Raw genomic sequence first — 15476 nt, 5'->3', positions numbered from 1 at the left:
TAAATACTCAATTTTTGATTTATAAATTTACTCAAAAGAGTATTTATAAATACTACATGCAAACTAAGATGGATGAAAAATGCCCATTGTCCACATTATGACTGGCCAATCCCCTAGATTGTGTTTGGGAACTTGAATAATCCCAAATGGCTACACAGTGCAAAAAGCTTTTAATTTTTTTGAATGTTTCTCCAATGATACTTTATGTTTCTAAATCAAGGAATACTATACTCCCCAAAAGATAAACTGGAGGTGACGCAGAAGGCAAAGGGACACATGTGTTGGTCAAGACCTAATGCTTTATTTGTATGGGAAATCTGTAGACATTCCCTCCATTGATCATCAGGACCAAATCATATAAGATAACCTGTGAAGTGCTATAATCAGCAACTTATTGGCAACTGTTACAAAACTTTTTTTTTTAAAAGGTTTGTCTGGGGAGGGGCAGCATCAGCATTTGAACCCAGATCTTCCAGATCCCCAGATTGGCTTTTTATCCACCACACACGTCTCCAACTGTTACCTAAAGAAGAGGCATAAAGACTATGCAGTCAATAAAAGGGAAAAGGGAAAACTGGACTAGTGTCTGCACAGCTCCAAGCCGGGCAATGGCACCCACGAAATGTAAAAGGAAAGTCCTCCACCTTGTTCGATGCACTGCCTTTCTGGAGGCGCGAGGGGAAGAATATGGAATGGAAAGGCATGGAGGGGCTCCAAGGCATCAACCTAAAGCTACCTCCACTTGCATCAACAGATCCATACAAATACTCTTAAGGGGGACTCAGTTCTTTAAAAATAACAGGGCTTCTGTGGACCTTGGCTCAGCTCGACTGCAGACCAAAGCCTCTTGGAGCCCGCTTTGGTGTTCCTACTGAGTGGATGTCTTTCAGGGGGCGACGATAGAGCATTCTTTTACAGATAGAGCAAGGTGGCTGGGAGTCTGGAAAATGAAAAGCATGATGATCATGGTGTTCAAAGCCCGCAAATCGCTTCTCCAAGCTTCCAGCCCTAGACAGTCTGGCTTAGAAGATGGCCGGAGGAGGGCGGGGAGGTCTCTGCATTGGAGGAAGGCGGGCTAGTACCTCTCTGGCACGCAGAAAAGCTGCCCGGAAGGCTGGGGCCCGTGCGCGCAAGCGCTCTGCGAGTAACAATTCCCCCGCCCAGCACTCACGCTCACACACAAAACCTCCACTGTGCCACTTGTCCTTGCCCCAGCCTTTAGAAACAGGCTCGTTTCAAGTTGCCGAGCGCCCCCACGAGACCGGAAACGAAGCAGGACGATGGGTTTTTGGCGCAGAGCATGCTGGGTTTTGTAGTCTCGTCCGCTCTCCCTCTCCGCCGAGCTTCGGTCTCCCAGCGGCCCTTGCGAACGGGTGCGGCAGACAGGCTGACGGGCTGGCGGGCGGCGGGGGGGAATCGAGTAACTCGCGATCTAGCGAGGGAGCGCGGAAACCCGGACGGGGGTCGGTTCTCCGCAAGATGGCGGACCGACGGCGGCAGCGCGCCTCGCAGGACACGGAGGACGAGGAGTCCGGAGCCTCGGGTTCGGACAGCGCCGGTTCCCGGGGCGGCGGCGGCGGCGGCGGCGGGGCCGGCGGCGGCTCCTCTTCCTCGCTGCGCGGCGGCCGATCCGGGGGCCTCAATTCCCGACGGATGGAGGGAGGCGGCCTCCGGAGTCCTGACGAGTCGGAATGTGTGAGTGAGCGGGGCCCAGGGCCGGTCCTGGCTGAGCAAGAGCGGCGAGCGGGGGGAGGAGGAACGGAGACGAGGAGGGGCGGGGCCTGCGGGGAGGGGGAGGGGACGAGTCGGGACGCGATGGGATGGGGGTGGTCTGTGGGGTTGGCCCTAAAAGAAGTGAGGCAGAGAAGCCACGCTGCGGAGTTTTCATTTCACCAGTGGGTCGAGAGAACTAGATCGAATTCTTTTCAGCCACTCTATGGGTTTGAAAAAAAGAAGGAGGGAGTGTGCCTATATTTGTCTTGTTCTCCTAACCACTGGATGACTTCAGATTTGTTTTCCCTCTCCTCCCCCTTCTGGACCTTTTAGTCCATCATCCTGTTTTTATAACAGTTGATGGTAGTAGCTAACTTTCCTATAGGGCAGCTAGGTGTTGAAGTGGATAGAGAGCCAGACCTGGAGTCAGGAAGACTTGAATTCAAATTCCGCTTTAGACACTTACTAGCTATGTGACTCTGGGCAAGTCACTTAACCCTGTTTGCCTCAGTTTCCTCATCTGTCGAATGAACTGGAGAAGGAAATGGCAAACCACTCCAACAGAAATGGGGTCACACAGAGTCGGAAGGCACTAAACAACTTCTGGAGAAGGAAATGGCAAAGTGCTCCAGTATCCTTGGCAAGAAAACCCCAAATGGGGTCATGAAGAGTGGGATACAGCTCAAAACCAGTAATATTCCTATAGCTTTCCTGCTTTACAAATATCTCTTTTTATCATCAGGGGAAGTCCATAGGTGGGTGGGGGAAATGTAGAAATAGTGAATTTCAGTGCAAAACTATGCCTAAGAGTTACCCTTTGTCTTCTTTTATCCAGGAAAGTGAAGACTGCATAGAAGGCGATGGTGAGTATGAGCTACTCTGACTGACCTCAATGGGCAGATGATTGATACCAATCTCACCTCCACATACAAACTTGCTCTCCAATTACCTACTTATAACAACTTGTCTTTCCTGAAATTGCTATCTTGGATGTTGTTATTTCCTCATTTTAAGCTCCTTGCATACTCTTGTTTTGGATAGCTCTGAACTAAATTGTAATGGCAAAGAGGTTTTGTTTCTACTAAGCCTGCAACTTTATTAGGTCACTCTGTGGACAGTATGTGTGCTTATAGCTACTTCGTCCAGAAGGTTTGCTTGACCTCTGATTTCTTTTTTCCTTTCAGCTGTTCTCTCCGATTATGAAAGTGCAGAGGATTCAGAAGTGAGTGTAACATTTTTCTTTAGTAGTACATGAACAAACATTTTAGAGTATGTGTACAGCTCTGTTATAAATCCTGCAAGTCAACTAATTATCTATTGTATACAAAGCTACTGTCACAATGGTGCTGTTGGCTTTCTGTTCCACTTTCCATTTGTACTTAAGAAAAAGTGTTTAGTATCAGAAATTGACTTGGTCTTATACAGGGAAGTTTGTACTGAGTCCCCCTCATTCTACCTGAATAGGATCTCTTCTAACTGGAAAAAAAATGATACAAATAAAATAATGAGAGCATTTTCTTAGGTGTTTTACTTAGAATCCTTGTTCTATCAGATTTTTCTCAGTTTTCATTGTTGTCTTATGGTGGTTAGGTAGTTCACTTTAATTTGCTGTAAAGCTGCAGGCCTTCTTGGTTATGTCAGTTCCAACTTCTGCCAGACAAACTTTTTACATTTGACACCATGAGAGCAGTAGGATTCAGAGTTTCTTTGAAGGTTTGGCTGTGACATGATCTGAGTATTACTGACTGTTAGAGTGTTCAATCAGTGCTGCAGAGATCAGTTATGAGCATATCTTCAGTGTAATTAGGAATTCCAGGTTAAAATATCCATTGGATTTCATAAGCATGCCTGGCCTCTCAGCACAATTTTGCATAAAGTAATAATAAGTATTGCTGTTATACTTTTAAAAAATTAAATATTTTAGTTTTTCCCCAATTACATGTAAATACAACTTTTTTTGGCTGATAGACAAGAGTCATGTCAACAAGGGTTTATTGAGCGCCAGGCACTAGGCTAAGCTTATATATATATATATATATATATATAGGCTAAGCTTATATTATTTGCCAGGCACTAGGCAAAGCTTTGGAGATACAAAGAAATATAAAAACACAGTCCTTGCCTTCACGGAGCTTACCATCTAATGTGAGAAAACAACATGAAAATAGCCATATACATAAAAAGATACAAACAGGGTAAATTAGAGACAGTCTCAGAAGGAAGTCACTAGTATTTTTTTTTTTTAAGCAATTGGGCTTAAGTAACTTGCTCAAGGTTACACAGCCAGTTATTTCTGGGTTTGGTGCTAAGTATCTGAGCCCGGATTTGATCCCCAGGTCATCCTAACACTGGTGCCGATGCTCTTACTCGCTGAGCCACCTGGCCGCCCCTAAGCAATTGGGGTTAAATAACTTGCTCAAGGTTATATGGCCAGGTGTTTCTGGGTGGGTGCTAAATGTCCGAGCCCAGATTGGATCCCCAGGTCATCCCAACACTAGGGCCAGTGCTCTTACTTGCTGTGCTACCTGGCCGCCCCGGAAGTCACTAGTATTAAGAGTTACTAGGAAAGCCTTCCTTCAAAAGGTGGTGTTTTATTTGTAAAAAACAATTTTTAGCAAATTTTTGAGTTCCAGATTCTCTCTTCCTCTGCTGTTATACTTGTAAGAGTTGTGGGACAACCTGAAATATATTTGCATTTCATTCTCTACAGTCGGTATCATCTCCACTTTACTGAGATAGGGAATGAAGATTCAGAGAAATAAGTGACTTGCCCTTGATCAGATAACAAGTGTCAGAAGTGAAATTTGAACCCAGGTCTTTTCTGATTCCAGGTCCAGTGAGTGCTTTCCCCACACCTACACAAAGCTTCTTGATAATGATTAGATGTAGCTTTTATAACTTATTTTATTCCTTGGGATTCTTGTGTGTACCTTGAGTGTAAGCCTTTGCAATGAAGGATATTTATTGTAAATGTGAAAACTTGAACTGACATTGTTGGAGGTGCTGACCAACAGGAAAGATAAAGCTATGGAGCCCCACAGCAGCATTTTGGCTTCAGTTAGGTTTCAGTTTGGTGATATAATTTGGACTCGCCTCAGCACTGTACTATTTGTGTCCTTCCTTTGTATCTTGAAAACAAAATTAGTTTCTGAATCCTGAACAAAACAGCCACCTTGTTTGACATTCAGCTACAGACTGTGTAAAACAAAGTTATCTCATTAATCATGCAGATACTATTTTAGGGTGTTTGATTCCAGTCAAAGCAAAGTTCCAGACCCCCCTGTTTGGGGGGTAGTGAAGAAAGGTCACATATACATCAAGCAGGAATTTTTTTTTCCTTTGGTAGGGGGAAAGGCAGGGCAACTGAGGTTAAGTGACTTGCCCAAGGTCACACAGCTAGTTTTATGTTAAGTGTCTGAGGCCGGATTTGAACTCGGGTCCTCCTGACTCCAGGGCCGGTGCTCTGTTCACTGCACCACCTAGCTGCCCCTCCAAGCAGGACTTTTAAGAGCTCAGGCTGAGAATTGGTAGGAAATGTAGTACCAGTAGGCAGAAAAGTGGATGCTTAGCCTTCCATTGAAGGAATGAAGGAGAACTGACTTCTTTCTTGTCAGCTACATGTAGGAAGAAAGACTCCTTAAAGTTATGGGACTGTTTCAGAAAGTCTATTAGACTTATGATGCTATTGAATAGTGAATATTTACTCATTTTGTGGACATTTTTAGTACCTGTTCTTTCCCACTAAAATGTTCTAGACCAAAAGGGAGAATTCATGCTTTGTGTCTGAAGTTTGGGTAAAATGGTTGTGTAAGCACTAGTTAATTGATCTGGAGCAGAGATTTTTAACCTTTCTTATGTTGTGGCCCCCTTTGGCAGTCTGGTGAAATATATGAACCCCTCCGTGGAATGTTTTTAAATGCATATAATAAATAGTTATTTAAATTTTTTTTAAAGAAGTTCATAGACTCCAGGTTATGAACACCTGATAGCAGCTAGGTCGTACAGTGGATAGAGCACTGGCCGTAGAGTCAGGAGGACCTGAATTCAAATGTAGCATCAGAAACTTACTAGCTGTGTTACTCTGGGAAAGTCACCCCAATAACCCCACTCTCTCCCCCTAAGAAAAGAAAAGAACACCTTATCTAGATAAGTTAATCTACTGATTTTTTTTGTTGTTGAATGTCTAATATACCTCTGCTCTTAGAGTGAATTCCCCAAAACCTAAAACCTAACATTTCACTTATACTCCAGTTTGGCAGATGAAAAGTATTGCATTGCAAGGAGATAAGAAAAGTATTTAGCTTTCAATTTCAATTGACTATTGATGCTTATCAAAAGGATTGGTTTTCCAAGGTACAAGCTCTTCCCGATTTCCCCTTAGGAAGTAATAAGGAAAATGTCTTTTCAGGGAGAGGAAGAATACAGTGAAGAGGAAAGTTCCAAGGTGGAGCTTAAGTCCGAAGCTAATGATGCTGCTAATTCTTTGGCAAAAGAAGAGAAAGGAGAAGAAAAACCTGACCCAAAAGGCACTGTGACTGGTGAAAGACAAAGTGGAGATGGGCAAGTAGGTACCTACTAGGGGACATTTCACTTCTGGACCAGATGAATTATCCCTACCTTGGAGAAACAAAGAGTCCTTTTGCTTGCCTTTTAGGAGAGCACAGAACCTGTAGAAAACAAGGTGGGTAAAAAGGTCCCAAAGCATTTGGATGATGATGAAGATCGGAAGAACCCTGCCTATATCCCCCGGAAAGGACTCTTCTTCGAGCATGACCTCCGAGGCCAAACTCAAGAAGAAGAAGTCAGGTAACACTTAAGAGGAGGCTTCTTGAAAAGGGTTTGCTTAGATCTAGTTGCTTCTCTATTTTAGGAGAAATGCATAGAGACTGGAGATGCTGTACAGATTACATTTTTTAAAATGTTGTCCCAGCTGAGCTAGCAGGCTATATTCCAAAAGGCTGTTTATTCAACAAAGATTTCTTAAGTGCCTGAGGAAATTGTAAAGTTTAGATAAGATGTGGGCCTTCCCTTTGTAGCATTTATAGTCTAATAAAGGGACTTGGCATTAGTATTGCCCTGATCTCTGGGAGGCTGGGAGACTGAGCCAGGTGATAATTTATTTTCCTCTGTAAATACTCTAGCTCTTCTTAGGGAAAACACCATGCCTTTTCAAAGTGTCTTTCAGCTGGGTAGGTCCTGCAAGCCAGAGATATTCTTCTCCTTTTTGTGTAGACCCAAAGGACGTCAGCGGAAGCTGTGGAAAGATGAGGGTCGGTGGGAACATGACAAGTTCAGAGAGGATGAACAAGCACCCAAGTCTCGGCAGGAGCTCATAGCCCTTTATGGTTACGATATTCGATCAGCTCACAACCCTGATGATATCAAACCTCGGAGAATCCGTAAACCCAGGTGAGGAACGGACTGAAGTAAGGATTATTGAAAATTTTCAGGCAGGGGCTTTCTGTTCTTTACTGCCACCATTCATACAGTCAGAAATTGTAGCACCATTGAAGAAGATGTGGTCCTATAATCCGCAGGAGGTAGTTCTTTTAATCACTAGGTTTTAATGGTTTTTTGCTTCTACTCTTCCAGGTTTGGAAGCTCTCCACAGAGGGAGCCAAACTGGGGCAACGATCGGCCAAACAAGCCTCCCCGTCACCAGGGCTCTGGGGGAGCCTCCTTGCCACCAAGAACATTCGTCAATCGTAATGCTGCTGGTACAGGGAGGATGCCTACATCTAGGAACTTCTCCAGAGCTGGGGGCTACAAGGAAGGAAGGACTGGGTTTAGGTCTTCAGAAAATGGTGGGCCACATAGCATTCGTTCTAATGACTCTGTCAAGCATGAAAATGGTTATCGTTCTCGGCGCCTGGAATACACCCCAGCTAGGGACCCATCCCCTGACATGGAGTCTTCCCATGGGTTTGGCAGCCCTGAAAAAGAGGAAGCAGATTCAGAGCCTCCTCCCCCTGCCCCTGAAACTGTACCACCCCCCCCAGACAGACCCATTGAGAAGAAGTCCTACTCTCGAGCAAGAAGATCCAGAAACAAAGCTGGAGATGCAAGCAAGTTGGCAGAGGAAGTTCCACCTCCTGCAGAGGGACCAGCCCCTGCACCTCCACCTCCCCCAGCTACCCCACCACCACCACCACCACCACCACCACCACCACCACCACCCTCAAAGACTGGGAATTGGGAGGCCCCAGTGGATTCCAGCACAGGAGGACTTGAGCAAGACATGACCCAACTAAATCTGACTGAACAAAATTGGAGCCCAGGGCAGCCTCAGTTCCTACAACCAAGGGAGCTTCGAGGTAAGTAACTCAAGTATGGATGACCAACTTTTTCCTTTGCCTCAGGAAAGTTGGATGTTGGGACATGGAAGTCTTGGAGGCGAGGTGTCTGGGCTAGTATCACTGATTAGGTCTCTGTAGCAGTTATTTTTAGCCTAGTACTCTAAAGCACCATGGCACTTGTATATTTTAAGAAAGTATTGAATCTTACACAGTATTCACTTCTGGTATTCAGAGCTCCATAATTGAGTACTGTGGATAAAGAGGAAGAGTTTTGCCCTTTTAAGCTAATAATAGAGGTTGGTTCTCTAAGGCAGAAACTACTCTTTTAGTTTGAGTTAGTATTTTTTAATTCCCTTTGGAAAAACAACCTCTTTCCCAGACAGTCTTCATGCTTAGGGACAAATCAGACCTTCCCCGCTGCTAAAGTGTGCCCTCCAGTGGTCATTTCAGTCCTTCCTCAGCCACTAGATGGTTGGATGTGAGTGACTTCTTTGGTCCCTGAAAGTGCCTCATTGCAGTTTAGAGTTTAGGAATCCTCATTCGTTCACTTTTCAAATGAGATTTGTAGCAGCTCCCATCCTCACAAAATATGGAATCCTTGTCTTGGTTGGGACTAGAAAATTGGCAAAGGAGTGAAGTGCATCTTTCCTCAGATGTCCTTCTCTTGCCAGTCAGGAGCTAGATAGAGCCTTTACTTACTCTGACTTAAATGATTTTTCCCCAGATGGGAATAGCTACAGAACTCCTACCTAAGGCCTCCAGATCTAGGATGTGGTCAGGTTATGTAGATTGACAAAATGTGCCCCCCCCCTTCCATTTGTTGCCCCCAAACTGATAGTCTTGATAGTTTACCTATTTCGTTGTAATGAGCTAACTATTGCAACCTAAGGTTTTGTACAGTGAAATATTCATAAGAAAAGATTTAAACATGTGCTTCCTTACTGAACTCTTTTTTTTTTCTAATTTTTATTTTCATTTTAAAAATGTTTTCAGGTCTTCATTCTCTCCCTTCTATTTCTTCTTTTCCACTTTCACCCCGCTTTGAAAAAGAAAAAAAACATTGAAACATGTCTAGTCAAACAAAACATTCCAGAATTGACCATGACACTGAATTCATTTTTCAAGGGGCCATCATCGCTATGTCATGATAACAGGAGAAGGTAGTAAATTTGCTAGTATTGCTGTTAACAGAAAGCAGATATGGTTTGAAGGGATTTTTCTAGTTCAAAGTGAAAAAGCTATTGCCAGTGTTGGAGTCTACACCACCCTCACTCCCTACCCACCCTTGCCTGGTATCATCCTGGAATGCTGTGTTTGTGTCTTCTGCTCTCCAATGAACAAGTTTTTTGTATGTTTTTCAGGTATTCCCAACCACATGCACCTGGGAGCAGGCCCTCCACCTCAGTTTAACCGTATGGAAGAAATGGTAAAGAAGAGGGATGAGAAATCAGAGGGGGGACAAGTTCAGTTCACAGTTTGGCGAAGTCTTTTAACCCAAACTATAGCATTAATAGGACCAACGAAGTAATCCATGCAGGCTATCACTCAGCTATTTCAGGGATGTCCAGGAAAGGCCTTTTTTTTAAGTTAATTTTTCAGTTAATAGACCTTGTTGTCTGTTGGACAGTTTTTACTGAGCTGTGGTTGTGGAGGGAGGTAGAGATAAGCCTATAAGAATTAGCCTTCACCTAACCTTTGCTACTCTCTCTTTCAGAGTGTTCAGGGTGGTCGAGCCAAACGATATTCTTCCCAGCGTCAGAGACCTGTCCCTGAACCACCAGCCCCCCCTGTGCACATCAGTATCATGGAAGGGCACTACTATGACCCATGTGAGTTTCAAGACTTCCTCTTAGAGCTAGGGTTCTTATCAGAGTGCTGATTCTGGATTGAGAGTAGATTCTTAGACAGCTTATTCCCTCCAACACCTGAATGTGGGCATCAGGAAGTTGCCTGTTCTGTTCTCCCAGATAGAACACTAAGAAAATCTTTACAAGAGTCTTTATTGTTTGGAGGGCAGGGGAATTGCCCATGTGACTTTGGGAATGAGAATCCATTAGTGAATTCCCCTGTGATATCTTGCAGTGCAGTTCCAGGGACCAATCTACACCCACAGTGACAGCCCTACGCCAATGCCTCCTCAGGGCATGATTGTACAACCAGAAATGCACCTCCCTCACCCCGGTAAGTTTATACCTCTAATTTCCCTTTCAGCAAGTAGGGTTGTAGGAACAGGGTACATGAGATATCCTGGCAGATGCTTTGTGTGACCTGAACCTTTTCTACTTCTTAAGACAGAGACCAAAATCTAAATTATCCTTTTGGAACAGTCTTGATTAGCTTAGGAGAGTAACATTATTTCTCGTCCCTGTTTGTGGCTAGCAGGTTTAGGAACTATCACAGAGACAGTATTCTCTTCCCCTTCTTTAATATTTGTTCCATTCTCCCTGTCTAGGTTTACATCCCCATCAGACGCCAGCACCTCTGCCTAACCCGGGTCTGTACCCCCCGCCAGTGTCCATGTCCCCAGGACAGCCACCGCCCCAGCAGCTGCTTGCCCCTACCTACTTCTCTGCTCCAGGTGTCATGAACTTCGGCAGTCCCAGCTATCCCTATGCCCCAGGGGCACTGCCCCCTCCCCCACCTCCTCACCTGTACCCTAATACCCAGGTAAGGTGACTAGCAAATTGTAACACTGTCCTCAAATTTCCCATGATGATAAGGAGATGTAACTTCTTTGATAAATCTCAAGATTTGTAAGGGACCAAGATATCCTGTGATAGTCCAGTCTCCTTATTGTACCACCTGTTAATCCCTATCCTGTTTCTTTTATTGTTTTTTTCATTTAAGATTTTTGGTTAGTGGCAGGATCCATTCAGGGCCAGAATGCCTTTCACACAGTACATAGGCATTTAGTAAATGTTTGCTGTTGAACTATATGGCATTTCCTCATCTATATTCATTAAAGATATTTATCAAATACCTGTGTGTCAAGATGTCACACACCAGGTGTTGTCATGGATATGAAGATAAATAAGAATCAGTTGCAGCTTAGTCTAGTAGGAAAGATCAAACACAACCAAAGCTATTGATCAGGGCAGGATGGAGATAAAGTGCTTTAGGAACAAGGAACAAAGTTTTTTTGAAATTTCAGAAGAAGGAATGACCATTTGATATATACCCTAGCATCAGAACACTGCCCTCCACAGTTGTGAGGAAGGCTAATAAGCTGGAGAGTCTCCAGAAGAGTGTGATCAGGTTATTAAAAGCCCAAGATCATGCCATTTGAGAACCAAATGAAGGACCTGGAGATATTTAGCTTTGAGGGGAAAAGGGCAATGATACCTATCCTCAAGGATGTAAAGGGTTATAATTAGGAAAGGAAGAGACTTGCTTTGGCCTCCAAAAGCAGAATTAAGTGCAATGGGTGGAAGTTCAGAGAGGTAGATTTAGGTTTAGTATAAGAAGAAACTTTCTAGAAGCTATCTTTAAGTAGAATGGACTACTTTGGGAGGTAATGTCTTCTCTTTCAGTGGAGGTCTTCAAGGGAAGGCAGGAATGACTATTCACTCCAGTTTGCTGGAGGAGGTTTTCTTCAGGTACCAGTTGGACTAGGTGGTTTGAAGTTTTAGAGCTCTGAGATTCCTCACCAGGGACTTAGGGAATCTTAATTGAAGCAGATAGTAATCACATAATCTCTTCTTTTCTTTTTCTTTTCTTTCTTTTTTTTTGGGGGGGGGGGAGCAGCCAGGGTTAAGTAAGACTTGCCCTGGGTCACATAGCTAGTGTCTGAGACTGGATTTGAATTCAGGTCCTTCTTACTCCAGGGCCAGTGCTCTGTCCACTGTGCCTGCCACCTAGCTGCCTTATAATCATATAATCTAATGGAGTAAGAGGACAACTCAAATATAGGAAACAGCCTAAGGAGACAAAAATTAAGTCATTTTTAAGGGATTGCTTAGAAACCTCCATAATTACTAAAGATTGTTTATTTGGATTCTATTGTATGTCAACTTTTATCCCCATTCTGCCTAAGTTAACCCATTTTCCTTTTATCTCCTTGCCATGTTGGACTTTAGGCTCAGTCTCAGGTGTATGGAGGAGTAACCTATTATAACCCAGTCCAGCAACAGGTGCAGCCGAAACCTTCTCCACCCAGACGGACATCCCAGCCAGTCACCATCAAACCCCCACCACCTGAGGTATGGCAACTCCTAGGCTAGCTTATTGTTCCAACTGCATATCACTGTGCCCCTCCTTTCCCCAATGTACTTTTCTTATCCTTGGGTGGGAACCTAGGGGAAAGTGCTTGTTGTGTTTTACCCACAACCAAACTCTTTTAACTTTTTATTTCAGGTTGTAAGCAGAGGTTCCAGTTAATTTGAATTTCTAAATACATTAAATATAATACCACATAAAAAGTAAGTACAAATATGACCTGATGAAACACTTATGCTATTGCTTTAAAAAAGCAAAACCTTGGGGGCAGGTTGGTGGCCCAGTGAATAGAGCACCAGTCCTGGAATCAGGAGGACCTGAGATCAAATCAGGTCTCAGACATTTGATACTAGCTGTGTGACCTTGGGCAAGTCACTTAACCCCAATTTCCCTGCTTTCCTCCTCCAAAAAGACCAAAAAACAAAAACCTTATACTTGCTATTTTTTTGTTGTTGTTAATGAAAATGGGGCTTTCAGGCATACCTAATAAATACTCTTTTGTAGTCGGAGTTTCATGGGATAGCTGGTAAATCTAGGGAAAAACCAGAAGGGATCTTGAATCCACCAGTACTTTCCTTACTGAATTGACTTTAACATTGTTACTTAGGGCACCCCCCTGGGCAGAGTTGAAGAAGTAGAGGCTGTTAATAACATTGCAAAACCTGGTGGAGAGAAGAATGTGGGAAGTAGGATTGGGATACAGAAAGGAAGGCAGGAGAAGGGTCAGCCAGTCCTTATGAAGAAAGGGGTATATTGAGCCTGGTATATGCTGCAACAGAACCAGTTCTAGGAGTTTAGTGTCAGGATTCTCATCATTCTAGACTGTGGTCTTTAGTGGTCTCTCTGGCTTTCTGAAAACATCCTGTGGTTGGCCCAGGAAGGTGTATTAATGCTGTGGTGGTTCTTCCTTTTTCCCTACTCCTTTCAGAACAGCAGAAGTGAGAACTCAGAAGATGAAAGATACACCTGCTGCTGGGAGTGTTCTGATGATATTGTGGCCCCCATCAGCAAGCAGACTTGTTACACACCCAGAATGAAAAGCAGCCTTACCTCTTCTTGGGAATAGGCTTTGATGGGAAAATAAGGACATCTTTCTCCTCCAGTGGGAGTGGCTGTCTGTACTCAGGGCAGGGAAGGCCCTGGTCAGCCAGCCAGCTCATGTACCCTCATCTCTAGACCCAGAAGCTCATGTCTCTGCTGCTGATCTTCCCTTCCTTCCATCCTGCCCTGGGACTGAAATGTCCTTCCCTCCCATGGTGGGCACCTTCTTGTCCTTTCCTTGTTTAAGATGTTGAATGAAAAAAACCTTTGCTTGCCGTTTAATATTCTTCCTTTTTCCTTTAAAAAAATGAAATCATTCTGCAAAGTTTACCAGCTGCTCTGGGTTCCCTTTAGATTCCCTACCATGGCCCTCCCAAATGAAAATGAATGTAACAGCTCTTTCCCCACCCAGGGTCTTCATAGGAGCTGGTCTTTCTTGGAATTTGTTGGTTTCTCTTGTTGTTGTTCTTGTATGTTTTTTAATTCTAACTTTTCCCTAACCCCATGGAAACATAGCTCGCAGCAGAGTACAGCATTGAAGAAGGCCCAGGGTCAATAGAAGTGCCCTACCTTCCATTTTCAGCTTTTAGGGATTTGGATCCTGCTATCTGCTGGGATGGTTTTAGTTTAGATAGGTGCAATTTCTCTACTTTTGGAGAGAGATAATAGATCTGGTGCTCTTGGGAGTGGGGAGGATAGAGTAATGGTATCCTCCCCCATCTCCTCCCATAAACATCCTTAGGGCTCTCTCTTTGTAGTGCCTGGGGCAAATCAGTGCAATGAAGTGGGAAGAACTATAGGCTTCAGAGCCTCATTCCTCCCACCCCCATTTGCTGCAGACCAAGGCCTCCTTCCAGGCAACTGCTTCCAAGGCTCACATTCTCAAGTAGCTCCCTGTCCAGTTGGCCCTGAAACCTGGGTGCAATGCTCCCTACAAGTTTTCATTCCTTTCACACCTTGATAGCCTCCCTTTCAATTAAAAAAAAAAAAGGTAGCATATCAGCCAGGCTCAAGGCCAAAAGGTAATCAGGTGCTTCTTGGGCTCAGGGCAACTTAACTCTGTCTCTGCAGAAGACTATTGATGCAGTTGCTAGAGGCTGCTTGACTGCTATCCCCAACCTGCTACAAAACCCGAGTGTAGTGGCCATTTCACCTCAACATAGTCACTTCTGCTTTCCAGCAGCTTGGCTTGGTCATTTCAAGTCATCTTGGCCATGGGCTTAATCAAAAAGTATATGTGGGGGGAGGGGGTGGGACCCAGCCATTTTCTTCTTACTTGACATAATTAAGAAAAACCCCCTCTTGGAAACTAATTGCTGGTTGCCACTTTTATAGGCTTATTTTCTTGCTGCCTTGAGCCCAAGGGCCACATGACCAGTCTCCTAGACCTTATAACACTGTGATGGTTGTCTATTGAACCATGTGTTTTTCTCTGGGGTTTTCTTTTTTCATCTTTTTTTTTTCTGAGGAGTGTTTATTTGTGATCTACATTGTGAATTCCAGATGATAAATTTTAGATGGGAAATCTGACTACCTTGATTGTTTTGCATTAGTCTTATCTGGGGATGCGAAGGGATTCATAAAATCATAGATTTAGATTTGGCAGGGACTTCAGTCTGATCTCATTTAATTACAGATGAGGTAAGGAGTTCAGAGATTAAGTGACTTGACTAAAGTCACCCGTGTAGTTTCAGAAATGGGGGTTTGAGCTGAGGTCCTTTAACTCCAGAACTGTCACTCTTTCCACTGCACCACCCTGCCTCCTGATAATTGAATTGCACTGGATTCTTAAAGCAACATTCAGATACTTCGTTTTTGAATGTTGGAGAAAAATCAGCACTTCACAAGCCTCAGGAAATCAAGATAGGCAGAGGTGAGGAAGTCTGTGTGGGCTCCTGACTCCGCATCTCCTCTGACCATGCTGCTACATCCTGGGATGCCAAGGTTATAGAGAGGTGTGATAGAGAGACAGTGAGCTGCCCTGTCCTCTAAATCTGGGGTTGGGGTAATCTCACCTTCATGGTAAAGGAGCAAGGCTTTTTTTTTTTTATCCACTTAATTCTAACTTTGTTCTTTATGCAAGGGAAACAGATAACCCTGTCGTCTGGTGCAGCTCACTGTCCCCTATGGAAAACTAACATTCTGTGTAGTTACCGTAGGATGCTTCAAAGTGGTGGTACCTTAGAGCTTGGTGTGGAACTGGCATCACCT

At 44.1% G+C, this 15476-nt stretch overlaps 1 protein-coding gene across 1 annotated transcript; it reads left to right on the top strand.

Annotated features, from left to right (window-relative positions):
- Positions 1–1300: 1300 nt before the first annotated feature.
- CASC3 (CASC3 exon junction complex subunit) lies at positions 1301–14790 on the top strand. The gene is given in 15 exon segments (XM_069074232.1): positions 1301–1403; positions 1406–1695; positions 2549–2576; positions 2898–2935; positions 6122–6277; positions 6368–6519; positions 6946–7122; positions 7306–8027; positions 9371–9435; positions 9724–9838; positions 10092–10190; positions 10462–10676; positions 12086–12208; positions 12363–12427; positions 13153–14790. Coding segments are annotated over 14 exon segments (2307 nt in total). The 3' UTR covers positions 12387–12427; positions 13153–14790.
- The last annotated feature ends 686 nt before the right edge of the window (positions 14791–15476 follow it).

The sequence above is a fragment of the Petaurus breviceps genome, unplaced genomic scaffold, assembly GCF_028583685.1.
Source record: "Petaurus breviceps papuanus isolate PSGF00001 unplaced genomic scaffold, PetGlider_PUasm1.0 90887, whole genome shotgun sequence".
Lineage (NCBI taxonomy): Eukaryota > Metazoa > Chordata > Mammalia > Diprotodontia > Petauridae > Petaurus > Petaurus breviceps.
Note: the sequence above shows the minus strand (reverse complement) of the source record. Positions and strands in the feature narration are given on the sequence as shown.